The sequence below is a fragment of the Rhinoraja longicauda genome, chromosome 2 (assembly GCF_053455715.1).
Source record: "Rhinoraja longicauda isolate Sanriku21f chromosome 2, sRhiLon1.1, whole genome shotgun sequence".
Lineage (NCBI taxonomy): Eukaryota > Metazoa > Chordata > Chondrichthyes > Rajiformes > Arhynchobatidae > Rhinoraja > Rhinoraja longicauda.
In genome coordinates this window covers 85,448,876-85,462,071 of record NC_135954.1, presented here as the reverse complement: position 1 = coordinate 85,462,071, position 13,196 = coordinate 85,448,876, and the positions used below count along the sequence as shown (strand labels likewise).

General features: G+C 42.3%; 1 protein-coding gene across 1 annotated transcript; it reads left to right on the top strand.

Annotated features, from left to right (window-relative positions):
* Positions 1-204: 204 nt before the first annotated feature.
* LOC144610389 (glycoprotein-N-acetylgalactosamine 3-beta-galactosyltransferase 1-like) lies at positions 205-12,808 on the top strand. The gene is made up of 4 exons (XM_078429027.1): positions 205-403; positions 6,852-7,519; positions 12,066-12,190; positions 12,778-12,808. The coding sequence occupies exons 1-4, from the start codon at positions 205-207 to the stop codon at positions 12,806-12,808; spliced, it is 1,023 nt and encodes a 340-aa protein (XP_078285153.1).
* The last annotated feature ends 388 nt before the right edge of the window (positions 12,809-13,196 follow it).

Genomic DNA, 13,196 nt, shown 5'->3' with positions numbered 1-13,196 from the left:
ACAACCTGTGCACGTGGAAATATTCCCTTTGAAGCACCATCTATTGTAATAATTCTTTGCCTAGTTTATTATTAATATTTGTAAATGTATCTATAATTATGTGTCACAATTTACCTGCAATGACATAATGACATACCTGAGTGACATTTTTTCTCTTCTTCCCTAGTTGATTACAACTTGAAAATGTTTGTCCCACGACCAACAATGTCTGCGGTCATGTTTGTCTGTGGGGCTGGATTAGGATTTCTTTGCTGCTATGTCCTGATTAACATACTTGGCCCAACGATAATGCAGCACAGCCCGATGTTCTTGAATGATTTACATGAAGCCAAATATGATTCTGACCACCACCAACACCAAAATCTTGAACAAACAATGGCATTTAACATCGAACAACATAAAGGTGCCTTTTTCATATGACAATGTGGTTATAAAGCTTTATTGTTCCATCATGATGCATAATGGTGAATTATAAAGTAGTTCAAAGCTTCAGGTAACAATATAAATTAGAGTGATTCAATATTTTGTATACTGAAACACATGGCTCGTCGGCACAGAAACTGTGAAAACATGGTGGCATTTCAATAGACAATAGACAATAGGTGCAGGAGTAGGCCAATCGGCCCTTCGAGCCAGCACCACCATTCAATGTGATCATGGCTGATCATTCTCAATCAGTACTCGTTCCTGCCTTCTCCCCATACCCCCCTGACTCCGCTATCCTCAAGAGCTCTATCTAGCTCTCCCTTGAAAGCACTTGTTAGTATTTGCTGAGATTAACTGAAATTGACGCTTTACTAATTCTGGAATATAAGCAACGGTCCAGGCATTTGAAAGAGTGTTGTTTCAAGCCAAATTGAGCTTGTTCTCTTGGAATATAAAACTGGAATTAAATTTCTGATCTCCAAAGACTGCATATTTCTTACTTCAAAGTTTTAGAGGGTCTCTGACCATACATGTTCAAATTGCCTTTGGGTAGGGTTTGTCATCAATCGGTATATTTAGTTTCTATTACAAATTAAAATTTCTTGTTTAAACAAAGAAGGTGGATATTATTTGAGTCTTGACTTAAGTTATGATTATTCTGATCCATTGTAGGCTGGGTGGAAATCCATCTCCATGTTTTGAAGCCTACCTCCATCTCATTTTATTTCAGTTGAATAAACAATATCATTGTTATAGTAATAATTCTACATTTTAAGAAAGGTCCCAATCCAAAATGTCACCTTTACATATCCTCTAGAGAAGCTTTAGATTTTAGATTTAGAGATACAGCGCAGAAACAGGCCCTTCGGCCCATTGCATCAGGCTTTGATGGTTCAGTTAGTTTATTCACAGGGTAATTGTTAACTGTGAGGGCTGCCGAATGGAACCATCCGCTTGGTAGAGTGATATGTCCTTACTCTCCCATGGCTTTAATGGTTCCTCTAAGCTGCTTGAACCTTTATGAGAGTCAGTAATTTAAAACCTTTTCCTCATGACTTTGTGGAATATTATTTAGAAAGAGTGAATTGCTGACAGGAGGTTTTAATTTATTTTGCCATATGAAGAATTTAAAAACAAATTTAAAGCTAAGTTTAGAAAAAAAACTACTGAGTTTGTAAGAAATTTTCAGAAGAAATATGTTTCTAAATAATCAAGAGTACAGTCATGTCAAGCCAATTGGCATTATCGGTACCACCTCCAGTCACTTTAATCTCGCATGGCCGGTTCTCAGGATTCCTCTGGAGTGCGTGCGTTGATGTTGATTGACGCTCCGTACCTCCGACCACGAGAGTTTTAGGCCAATTCTTCTACTGTCAAACAACAGGCTGGCTCTAGTAGCAGACGGGCCCAGCGCACTCTGTCACTCGTGCTCTCTCGCTTGCCCACCCTCGCTCTTCTGATTGCACTCTGCCCCTATTGTTCTCTTGAAATCTCTTTTGATTTGTGTAGGAATGAACTTCAGGTGCTGGTTTAAATCGAAGATAGACAAAAAAAAGCTGGAGTAACTCAGCAGGACAGAGCGCATCTCTGGAGAGAAGGAATGGGTGACGTTTAGGGTCTAGAATTCTGAAGAAGGGTCTCTATCCGAAACGTCACCCATTCCTTCTCTCCAGAGGTGCACCCTGTCCCACTGAGTTACTTCAGCTTTTTGTGTCCATCTCTTGATCTCATCGATCAACCTTTATTTTTTTTTAGATTTAGAGATACAGCGCAGAAAGAGGCCCTTCGGCCCACCGGGTCCGCGCCGCCCAGCGATCCCCACACTGTCCTACACCCACTAGGGACAATTTTTTAAAACATTTGCCCAGCCAATTAACCTACAAACCTGTACGTCTTTGGAGTGTGGGAAGAATCTGATGATCTCGGAGAAAACCCACGCAGGTCACGGGGAGAACGTACAAACTCCGTACAGACGGCGCCTGTAGTCAGGATCGAACCTGAGTCTCCGGCCTGCATTCACTGTCAGGCAGCAACTCTACCATATTTTTGTTTATTCTTTGAAGCAATGTTGGAGCCTGCCTGACAAGTCCGAACATGTTCCTCATTCCATCAGTAAAATGCCATCTCGATCAGTTCAGCTCCACTGATTACATTGCCTCACATTGTCATTAAAGTATTGCTGGATTATGCAACATACTGCACTTCTGTCAACAACTGGGGTTTAACAAAGAATGTGAACACCATTTTAGACATAGAAACAGAAAAATAGGTACATTCGGCCCTTCCAGCCAGCACCGCCATTTAATATGATCATAGCTGATCATCTAAAATCAGTCCCGTGTTTCTGCTTTTGCCCCATATCCCTTGATTCCTTTAGCCCATAGAGCTAAATCTAACTCTCTCTTGAAAACATCCAGTGAATTGGGTTCCCAACACCAAGCCGTGTGGCACCCCACCAGTCACTGGCTGCCATTCTGAAAAGGGCACATTAATTCTTACTCTGTGCTTCCTGTTTGCCAATCAGTTCTCTATCCATGTCAATACCTTACCCCCAATACCATGTGCTCTAATTTTGCACACTATTCTCTTGTGTGGGACCTAGTCAAAGGCTTTCTGGGACCACCTCCTTGAGTACTCTGGGATGCAGACCATCAGGCCCTGGGGATTTTCCTGCCTTCAGTTACCCAACACCATTTCCTGACTAATGTGGATTCCCTTCAGTTCCTCCCTCCCACTAGATCCTCGGTGCCCTAGTATTTTTGGGAAATTGTTTGTGTCTTCCTTAGTGAAGCCGGATCCAAAGTATTCATTTAACTGTTCTGCCATTTCTTTGTTTCCCATTATAAATTCACCTGTCTCTGATTGTAAGGGACCTACATTTATCTTCACTAATCTTTCCCTTTTCACATATCTGAAGAAGCTTTTAGAGTCAGTTTTTATATTCCCCTCATGCTTTCTTGCATGCTCTTTTCCCCCTCTTAATTAACCCCTTTGTCCTCTGCTGAGTTCTAAATTTCTCCCAATCATCCGGTTGCTGCTTCCTCTGGCCAATTTCTTTGCCTTTTCCTTGGATTTAACACTATCCTTGATTTCCCTCATTAGCCATGGTTGAGCCGCCTTCCCCATTTTTTTTTTCCAGACAGGATGAACAATTTTTGGAGTTCATGTTTAAATCTTTGCCATTGCATCTCTATCGTCAACCCTTTGGGTATAATTTGCCAGTCTATCCTAGCCAATTCCCGTCTCATACCTTCAAAGTCTCCTTTCTTTAAGTTCAGGACCCTAGTCTCTGAATTAACTGTGTCACTTTCCATCCTAATGCAGAATTCCATCATATTAGGGTCAAGGGACCTTGCACAACAAGATCACTAACTAATCCTTCCTCATTACACAATACCCAGTGTAGGATGGCCTGTCCTCTAGTCAGTTCTTCTACATATTGGTTTAAACAATCATCCCATATACATTCCAGGAAATCCTCCTCATCAGCGCTGGTCCCAATTTGGTTGGTCCAATCTATATGTAGATTAAAATCACCCATGATAACTGCTGTACCTTTGTTACACGCGTCCCTAATTTCCTGTTTGATGCTATCCCCAACCTCCCTCCAGCTGTTTGGTGGTCTGCATACAAGTCCAACAAGCGTTTTTTTGCTCTTGGCTATTAGCAGTTCTACCCATACCGTATCTGCAGCATCTAAGTTAATGTCTCTCCTTGCTATTGCATTAATCTTCTCTTTAACCAGGAATGCCACCCCACCTCCTCTTACTTTCTGTCTATCCTTCCCGAATATAAAATACCCTTGCAGGTTTAGCTCCCAGCCTTGATCACCCTGGAGCCATATCATATCATATCATATCATATATATACAGCCGGAAACAGGCCTTTTCGGCCCACCAAGTCCGTGCCGCCCAACGATCCCCGTACATTAACACTATCCTACACCCACTAGGGACACATGTTTCCGTAATTCCAACTATTTCATATTCCTTAACTTCTAACTGCACATTCCATTCATCCATCTTATTACGAAGTCTCCTAGCATTAAGGCACAAAGCTTTCAGGTTTGATTTTCTCATCTCCCTTCAACCTTTTGCTTCTGTCCTCCTTTTATGTCGCCCTTTCTCCTTGCATTGGTTCCCATCCCCCTGCCCTGTTACTTTAAACGTGACCTTTCCTCCACTCTCTTTCCCGTGAACTGCACACATACGCTTCCCCGCTGATGACTCCACCCCCCAGTTTCGTTTAAATCCACCTGTGTAGCACTAGCAACCTACCTGCCAGAATGTCAGGCCCCCTCCAATTAAGGTGCAACCAGTCCCTTTTGTAAAGGTCACCCCTGCCCCAGAAGAGATCCCAGTGATCTAGAAATCTAAATCCCTGCCAGCTGCACCAACTTCTCAGCCACAAATTCTCCCTGTTCCTACCCTCGCTAACACGAGGTACTGGAAACAACCCAGAGATAACCACCCTAGAACTCCTGCTTTTCAGCCTCCTACCTAGTTCTCGATACTCACGTTGCAGAACCTCCTTCCTCTTCTTGCCCACATCATTTGTGCCGACATGCAAAACTACTTCTGGCTGTTCACCTTCCCTCCCGAAGATGTTCTTAAGTCGGTCTGAACAGTACACTAACACGCACACTGAAGCATAGAGACACAAGGGACTGCAGATGCTGGATTCTTGCATAGAATACAAGTGGTCGAGTAACTCTGCAAGTCAGGCAGCATCTGTGGAGGAATAGATAGGCAACATTATGGAGTGGGACCTTCCTTCAAAATGATTGTAGTAGTGCGGGAAGAGAGATGGGGGTGTAACAAAGCCTGGCAAGTGATAGGTGGATACAGGTGAGAGTATATTTTGATTGGCAGATGGGTGAAAAAAGGCTAGAGTTGAAATGAAGACAAAAGGACGACAAAAGAAAACAAAAAGGAGACAAGGAGACCAAAGGGTTGCCGATAACGAGTGAAAGAGCAGTGAAATGTAAAATCAGGGTTGGGATATAGGTGGAAAGCTCTCCCTCCACACCACGCACCCATTTTTCCCAGTACCTCGCTTCCTCGTGCCCCCACCCCCACACACGCTTTGTCCACTTCCACTTATATATTCCTTCCTCTGCCTTTTACATTTCTCTTACGTTCCTTACCTGACACCATTTTACTTCCTTGTCTTCAGTCTTCAGATGATGTGATATGCTTCCCCTACCCTCCACCTGCAACCCCTTCAACCTATAGCACTCCCAACCTGAAACATGGCCTATCCATGTCTTCCAAAAATGCTCCTGACCCACTGAGTTACTCCACACTTTGTGTTTTACTCAAAAGTCCAGCGTATGCAGTTTCTTGAGTGTTCATCACTTGCCAGGATTTGTCGTGCCCTGGCCTGTTTTCTTGCTCTATATCTCCTATTATAATCAGTTAAAGGAAGGGTCCCAACCTGAAAGGTTACCTTTTCATGTTCTCCTGAGATGCTGCTTGATCTGCTGAGTTACTCAAGCACTTTGTGTTTTATATTAAATCGTATACATGGATATTTACATGCTAAATACTGCTACATTACCCCGGTCAGCAATTCATCCTTTTTTTTGAATGGCCTTAATTGTTATCTCTAAAATAAACAGGAATCTGCTCCATGATTGTAAATACAGTATTTACTCTCCAATAGACATTTCCCTAAATGTAACCATCTCTTCACAATTCTGAATAACAATCCTGTCCTGAAATGTTGCCTGTCCATTCTATCTCCATATGCTGCCTGACATGCTCCAGCATTTTGTGTTTCAATCTATTCACAATCTTTTCATTCAAGTCTTCTTGTCAAGTCCACGTCACAAGATTATAAATTGTTCAGCCAGAGCTGAACGCACTTCTCAGCATCTGCAAACAATGGCGTCTTGAGCTTCTTGTGCTTCCAATGCTTCTTATGCGCAGTGATGGAAAGATAGGTGGAAACAGGGCCGCGACGTGAACGCTCTTACATTGTCATTCAAGTAATAGAACTCATTATTCCCTAACAGAGAGTCTTGGGGCACAATGTTAAAAGCATCAACTCATATGCAATGGATATACATGTTCATTTCTTGATTGACCTATTACAAGCAAACCCTTGTGTCCCAGGTGATTTTTCTTTCCCAAGTCCCATTACACTTCCCTTTGAATAAGTGGATGTATTTCAATCAAAAATATTCATCACTGTGTCACAAAATAACGATGTTTGAATGATGAAGAAAAGGATGGACGAACTGCAAAGCTACTCTGTAATCAATGCATTGACTGCAGTTGTGTTTTTGCAAAGTAAACTCTTTTACGGATTTTTTAAGTGAAGTAGTATGGATAATATAGAAGCTCAGCTGATATCTTTAGGCTGCTCCTCAATAATATTTTGTCATTGTTTTTAAATGAAATGCATGAATCTTCTCTCTCCAGATGAAAACAGAAGCCTTGCTGATGATCTGTACAATAGAGTGCGGATCCTGTGCTGGGTGATGACTATGCCCAAGAATCTGGAAAAAAAGACCAAACATGTCAAAGCCACCTGGGCTAAAAAATGCAATGTCATACTTTACATGAGTTCTGAAGAAAACAAAGATTTCCCTACAGTGAGACTGGATGTTAAAGAAGGCAGAAATGAGCTGAACTGGAAGACTGTCAAAGCTTTCAGATATATTTTTGACCATCACTTGAATGAAGCCGATTGGTTCTTGAAAGCAGATGATGACACATACGTTATTGTTGACAACCTGCGATGGCTATTGTCAAAGTACTCTCCAGATCAACCCATATTCTTTGGAAGAAAATTTAAGCCATTTGTTAAGCAAGGATTCATGAGTGGTGGAGCTGGATATGTACTTAGCAGGGAAGCGGTGAAAAGATATGTTAATATCTGCAAGACTGGTAAATGCAGTTATTCTACAGTTCAAGAGGATGTCGCCATTTCGAAGTGTTTGGCGGATCTTAATGTAGAAGCTGGCGACTCTAGGGACACAAACAAAAGGGAAACCTTTCATCCACTTCCGCCAAAACATCATTTGATAAAAAAATATATACCAAAATCATCCTGGTACCGAAAATATTGCTTTTATCCCATTATAGAGGTGAGACATTAAATATGTGAACTTAAAAGGAAAACCATCAATAGTTTTTCGTATTCTTTTTAATCTTTTGTCTTTCTTGAACAATTTGGTTGAATCCATAAAAGATTTCTCAGACTATTTCCCTTTCCCAACTTCCAAATTGACCTCCAAGCCACGCCCACCCATTGCCTCCAATTTAATTGACTGGAAGAATATTACACTAAGGAAATGGTTTCACGTATAAAGTTTATATGGGGATAAGTAGTGATTAGGAGGTCAAATTCTTGAAGAAAAAAAAAGTGTGTACACAGATTATTGAGAGTTGACATCTGTCGGGGAGGTCACTTTTGATCCATTACTTTTCACCATCATGGGAACATGTTGGCCCAGAAAATTCATTAGCGTTTTTTTTAAATCTCCCACTTATCGGATGTAATTTTACTTGCACGTAGCTGTTCCTCGCCTGTTTTCACGAGGTCTTGCCCTGTGTGTTTGAAAATGTTCCTCTCTCAATTTCAGTCCCCAAGTTGCAGACCATCTGTATCCCTCTCCATAACCACCTAGAAACATCAAGAATTATGATCACTGTACACAAATGTTGAATCACTGAGACTTCCACCACTTGTCCAGCTTCATTCCCTGATATTTTATCCAGTAGAGCCTTTTGTCCAGCATGACCATCTACTTATTGGCCAAAATACTCTCTGGATGCACTTTACAAACTCCTCTCTATCAAAGCCCTTTGCACGAGGCACTCCCACTCAATATTTGTTTGGTTAAAGTTCCTCACAACTATTATCCAATTGCTCTTGCATCTTTCTCTGATTTAGCTACATGTCTGCTCCTCTATTTCCCACTAATGTTTGGAAAGCCTTTAATTAACTCAAGCAAAGTACTCACCCTCCTCTTATTTCAAAGTTCTACCCATGTACCCTCACTAGAAGAACTAAGTACACTGAGTGTATGAACTACATTTTGTGAAGAGCCAGGCCACAATACACAGCTGGATGATTCACTTTGTAACTTGGAAGAAAGAGATTTTGACCGAGATGATGGCAAGTAGAGTATCTAACTCTCTCTCAAATCCATCCAGTGATTTGGCTTCCACTGCCCTCTGTGGCAGAGAATTCCACAAATTCATGACTCACTGGGTGAAAAAGGTTCCTTCTCACCTCAGTTTTAAATGGCCTCCCCTTTATTCTAAGTCTGTGGCCACTGGTTCTGGACTCGCCCAACATTGGGAACATTTTTCCTGCATCTAGCTTGTCCAGTCCTTTTATAATTTTGTGTCTCTATAAGATCCCCTCTCGACCTAAACTCAGTGAATACCAGCCTAGTCTTTTCAATCTTTCCTCATATGACAGTCCCGCCATCCCAGGGAACAATCTCGTGAACCTACGCTGCACTGCCTCAATTACAAGGATGTCCTTCCTCAAATTAAGAGACCAAAACTGTACACATTACGCCAGATGTGGTCTTACCATGGTCCTATACAACTGCAGAAGAACCTTTTTACTCCTATATTGAAATCCTCTCGTTATGAAGGCCAACATGCCATTAGCTTTCTTCACTTCCTGCTGTACCTGCATGCCAACTTTCAGTGACTGGTGTACAAGGACACCCAGGTCTCGCTGCACTTCCCCCTTACCTAACCTGACACAATTGAGATAATAATCTGCCTCCTTGTTTTTGCCGCCAGTGGATAACCTCACATTTATCTATATTATACTGCATCTGCCACGCATCTGTCCACTCACTCAACCTGTCCAGGTCACTCTGCAAACTCCTAACATCCTCTTCACAGTTCACACTTCCACCCAGCTTTGTGTCATCTGCAAACCTGCTCGTCTTGCTTCTGTTTCCCTCATCCAAATCATTAATATATATGGTAAACAGTTGCGGCCCCAACACCGAGCCTTGCAGCACTCCACTCGCCACTGCCTGCCATTCTGAAAAGGACCCGTTTACTCCTACTCTTTGCTTCCTGTCTGCCAACCAATTCTCTATCCATGTCAACACCCTACCCCCAATACCATGTGCTCTAATTTTGCTCACCAATCTCCTGTGTGGGACCTTATCAAAGGCTTTTTGAAAGTCTAGATACACTACATCCACTGGCTCCCCTTCATCTATTTTACTTGTCACATCCTCAAAAAATTCCAGAAGTCAAGCATGATTTCCCTTTCATAAAGGCATGCTGACTTGGACTTATCCTTTTTCTGCTGTCCAAATGCACCGTTATTACCTCTTTAATAATTGACTCCAGTATCTTCCCCACCACCGATGTCAGGCTAACTGGTCTGTAATTCCCCGTTCTCTCTCTCGCTCCTTTCTTGAAAAGTGGGGTAACATTAGCTATCCTCCAATCCACAGGAACTGTTTCTGAATCTATTGAACATGGGAAAATGATCTCCAATGCGTCCACTATTTCTAGAACCACCTCCCTGAGTACCCTGGGATGCAGACCTTCAGGCCCAGGGGATTCATCAACCTTCAGTCCCATTGGTCTACCCAATACTATTTCTTGCCTTATTGTTTTATTGTTTGTGTCTTCCTTAGTGAAGACAGATCTGAAGTATCTGTTCAACTCTTCTGCCATTTCCTTGTTACCCATAACAATTTCACCCATGTCTGCCTTCAAGGGACCCACATTTGACCATGCTACTCTTTTTCTCTTAACATATCTAAAGAAGCTTTTACTGTCCTTCTTTATATTCTTCGCCAGCTTCTCCTCGTACTTCACCTTTTCAGCCCGTGTTGCCCGTTTTGTTACCTTCCGTTGTCCTATGAAAGTTTCCCACTCCTCTGGCTTGCTGCTACTCTTTACTGTGTTATACCTCTTTTCTTTTAGTTTTATTCCATCCCTAACTTCCCTTGTCAGCCACGGTTGCTTCCTACTCCCCTTAGAATCTTTCTTCCTCTTTGGAATGAAATGATCCTGCGTCTTCCGGATTATGCCCAGAAATTCCTGCTATTGCCGTTCCACCGTCATTCCTGCTAGGATCCCTTTCCAGCTCCTCTCTCATGCCTTCATAGTCCCCTTTGTTCACCTGCAACACTGACACTTCCGATTTAACCTCTTTCTCAAATTGCAGATTTAAACTATTCATATTATGATCACAACCTCCAAGCGATTCCTTTATCTCGCGTTCACTTATGAAATCTGGTTCATTGGACAACACTAAATCCAGAATTGCTTTTTCTCTGGTAGGCTCCATTACAAGCTGCTCTAAGAATCCATCGCAGAGGCACTCTACAAACTCGCTTTTTGGGGGTCCAGAACCAAACTGATTTTCCCAGTCTACCTGCATATTGAAATCCCCTATCACCACAGTGGCATTACCTTTGTTATATGCCAGTTTTAACTCTTGCTGCAACTTACACCCTACATATGGGCTACTATTTGGGGGTCTGTAGATAACACCAATTAGTGTCTACAAACTTTTACAATTCCTCAACTCTATCCACAGTAACTCTACCTCGTCAGTCCCTATGTCGCCCATCGCAAGGGACTGAATTTCGTCCCTCACCTACAGAGCTACCCACCGCCTCTGCCCACCTGCCTATCCTTTCGATAGGATGTATAACCCTGAATATTAAGTTCCCAGGCCCGATCCTCCAGCAGCCACGTCTCTGTAATCCCCATAATGTCATATCTACCAATCTCTAACTGAGCCTCAAGCTCATCTACTTTACTTCTTATACTTCGCGTATTCATATACAATACTTGTAATTCCTTACTCATCTCACCTTTCACATCGATTCCTATTACACTTGGCCATACTCTCCTATCCCTTTGTGAGCTTTCTTTCCTGTTAATTCTGGGGTCATTATCTCTCCCTTTACTCTCTTTCCCATTAACTCCATCCTTAACCATACCCTTTGACACCCCCCCTATTTAGTTTAAAACCACACGATCATGAGGAAATCCCCCCCCCCCCTCCCCCACCCCCGGCCCACGCAGTTGGGGAAGAATTCCTCATCTATGTGTCCTCCATTCCCAGCTGTTCTGTTCTTTCACCCCTCACTCCTGAGGCAGAACAGGGATGGAGTTCCTCTGCTCCTCACTCTTCACCACAACAGCCTCCGCATCCAACACATCATTCTCTGACATGTCCACCAGCATCTATGCAATCCCACCAGCAGACACATCTTTCTCTCCTCCTTTCCACGGAGTCCTCTCTCTCCACAACTCCCTGGTATGCTCATCCTCCTCCACACACATCTCTCACGCATGTTCCACTGCAATTGCAGGAAGAACAAGTCTCCCTACACAACTTCTCTCGCATCCATTTGGGGATCTCACCAGTGGTTCCAGGTGAGGCAATGGTTTACATGCACCTCCTCCCTTGCACTGACCCAATATGTCACCTATCCATGTTCTCCAGAAATGCTGCCTGACCCACTGAGTTACTCCAGCACTTTGTGTTCTATGAAATACGAAGTGGAAATCACCCAAAATCCATAATTCATAATTCTTAAGGGAATAATGTGGGGATCGACTGTACTTGGCACGAGACTTGCATAAATTTGGATGTTTCTTTAATGCAGTTTATTTTCTCTTTAGGGGCCTGGATGTTGTTCTGATCTGACAGTGGCATTCCACTATATTGATCCTGTGAACATGTATCTTTTAGAGTACTTGACTTATCATCTCCGACCATACGGCTACAAGTATAGATATTATCCAGAGTCTGCAGCAAAGGAATTGAAGTAGACATAGAATTCTGTGAAACTTCTGTTCAAATCGTTGGAAATGAATGGTCATCAAAAATGTTTTGGAGATTAACTTTTTGTGCAAATTACACTGGACAACACAGCAACAGAAGTAATGATATGGCATGCTTGGAAATAATCACATATGGATATTAGTGGGATTTTTCTTTCTTTTAGTACCAAATTGAAAAACACACAATGAAATTTGTATCATGATAAATAAAATTTGTGTGTAGTTCATTCATGACTCCATTGGAACTACGAAGTCATGTCTACACTGATGTTTAAATGAGGATAAGAAGGGACTGGTTTATTTTTAGATTTGCTGCATTCTTTCAGCAACAGCCCAACAGCATTATATCTTTATGACTACTAAATCATAAACTATTTTTTTTCTGCCTTTAAATTATACCAATTAGGTATCTAGATTTAGAATGGAATCTTTCTTTGCAAAGGACTAAGGCGGGGAAATACAATGGCAAGAATTGAGTATTGTACATTTATATAAATATATTGTTGAATATCTTGTGCCACGTAAACTTGTTTACTTGGTTTGGATAAAGTAAACAAATCCATGGTTACAGCATTTATTGATGATACATTTTTTAGTATAGGTTCACTACCAATTTTCCGGGACCCTTGGTTCCAGAGCCTTGACGTATTCTGCATTTTGCCAGACCAACAGAGGTCACGAGGGCAGGGGGGGGGGGGGTGGGGAGTGGGGCCTAAATACCGGCAATCTGAACAGCTGGTTCCAGCCGGGTCAGAGTTCCAGAACCCCGGCCGCAGCTGGTAAAAACAACCTGCTGAACGGCCGCAGAAGTTGGCTGTGGGAACAGATCTGCCGGCTCCAGCTGAGCTGAAGTGCCGAAGCCCTGGCTTTCCTGGGGTAAATTCAACACACCATTTGGGTCTTACCATTGACTATACCCGAATACTTAAGTGATTCCTTTGCACCAAAAGCAATCTAAACCAATCCTTG

Bases quoted from the DNA above. Each gene is read 5' to 3' on its own strand.
- LOC144610389 (XM_078429027.1), top strand. From the start codon at position 205: ATGTCTGCGGTCATGTTTGTCTGTGGGGCTGGATTAGGATTTCTTTGC. The intron at 404-6,851 runs GTGCCTTTTTCA...TTCTCTCTCCAG, and splicing joins TAACATCGAACAACATAAAG to ATGAAAACAGAAGCCTTGCT. The intron at 7,520-12,065 runs GTGAGACATTAA...TTTTCTCTTTAG, and splicing joins GCTTTTATCCCATTATAGAG to GGGCCTGGATGTTGTTCTGA.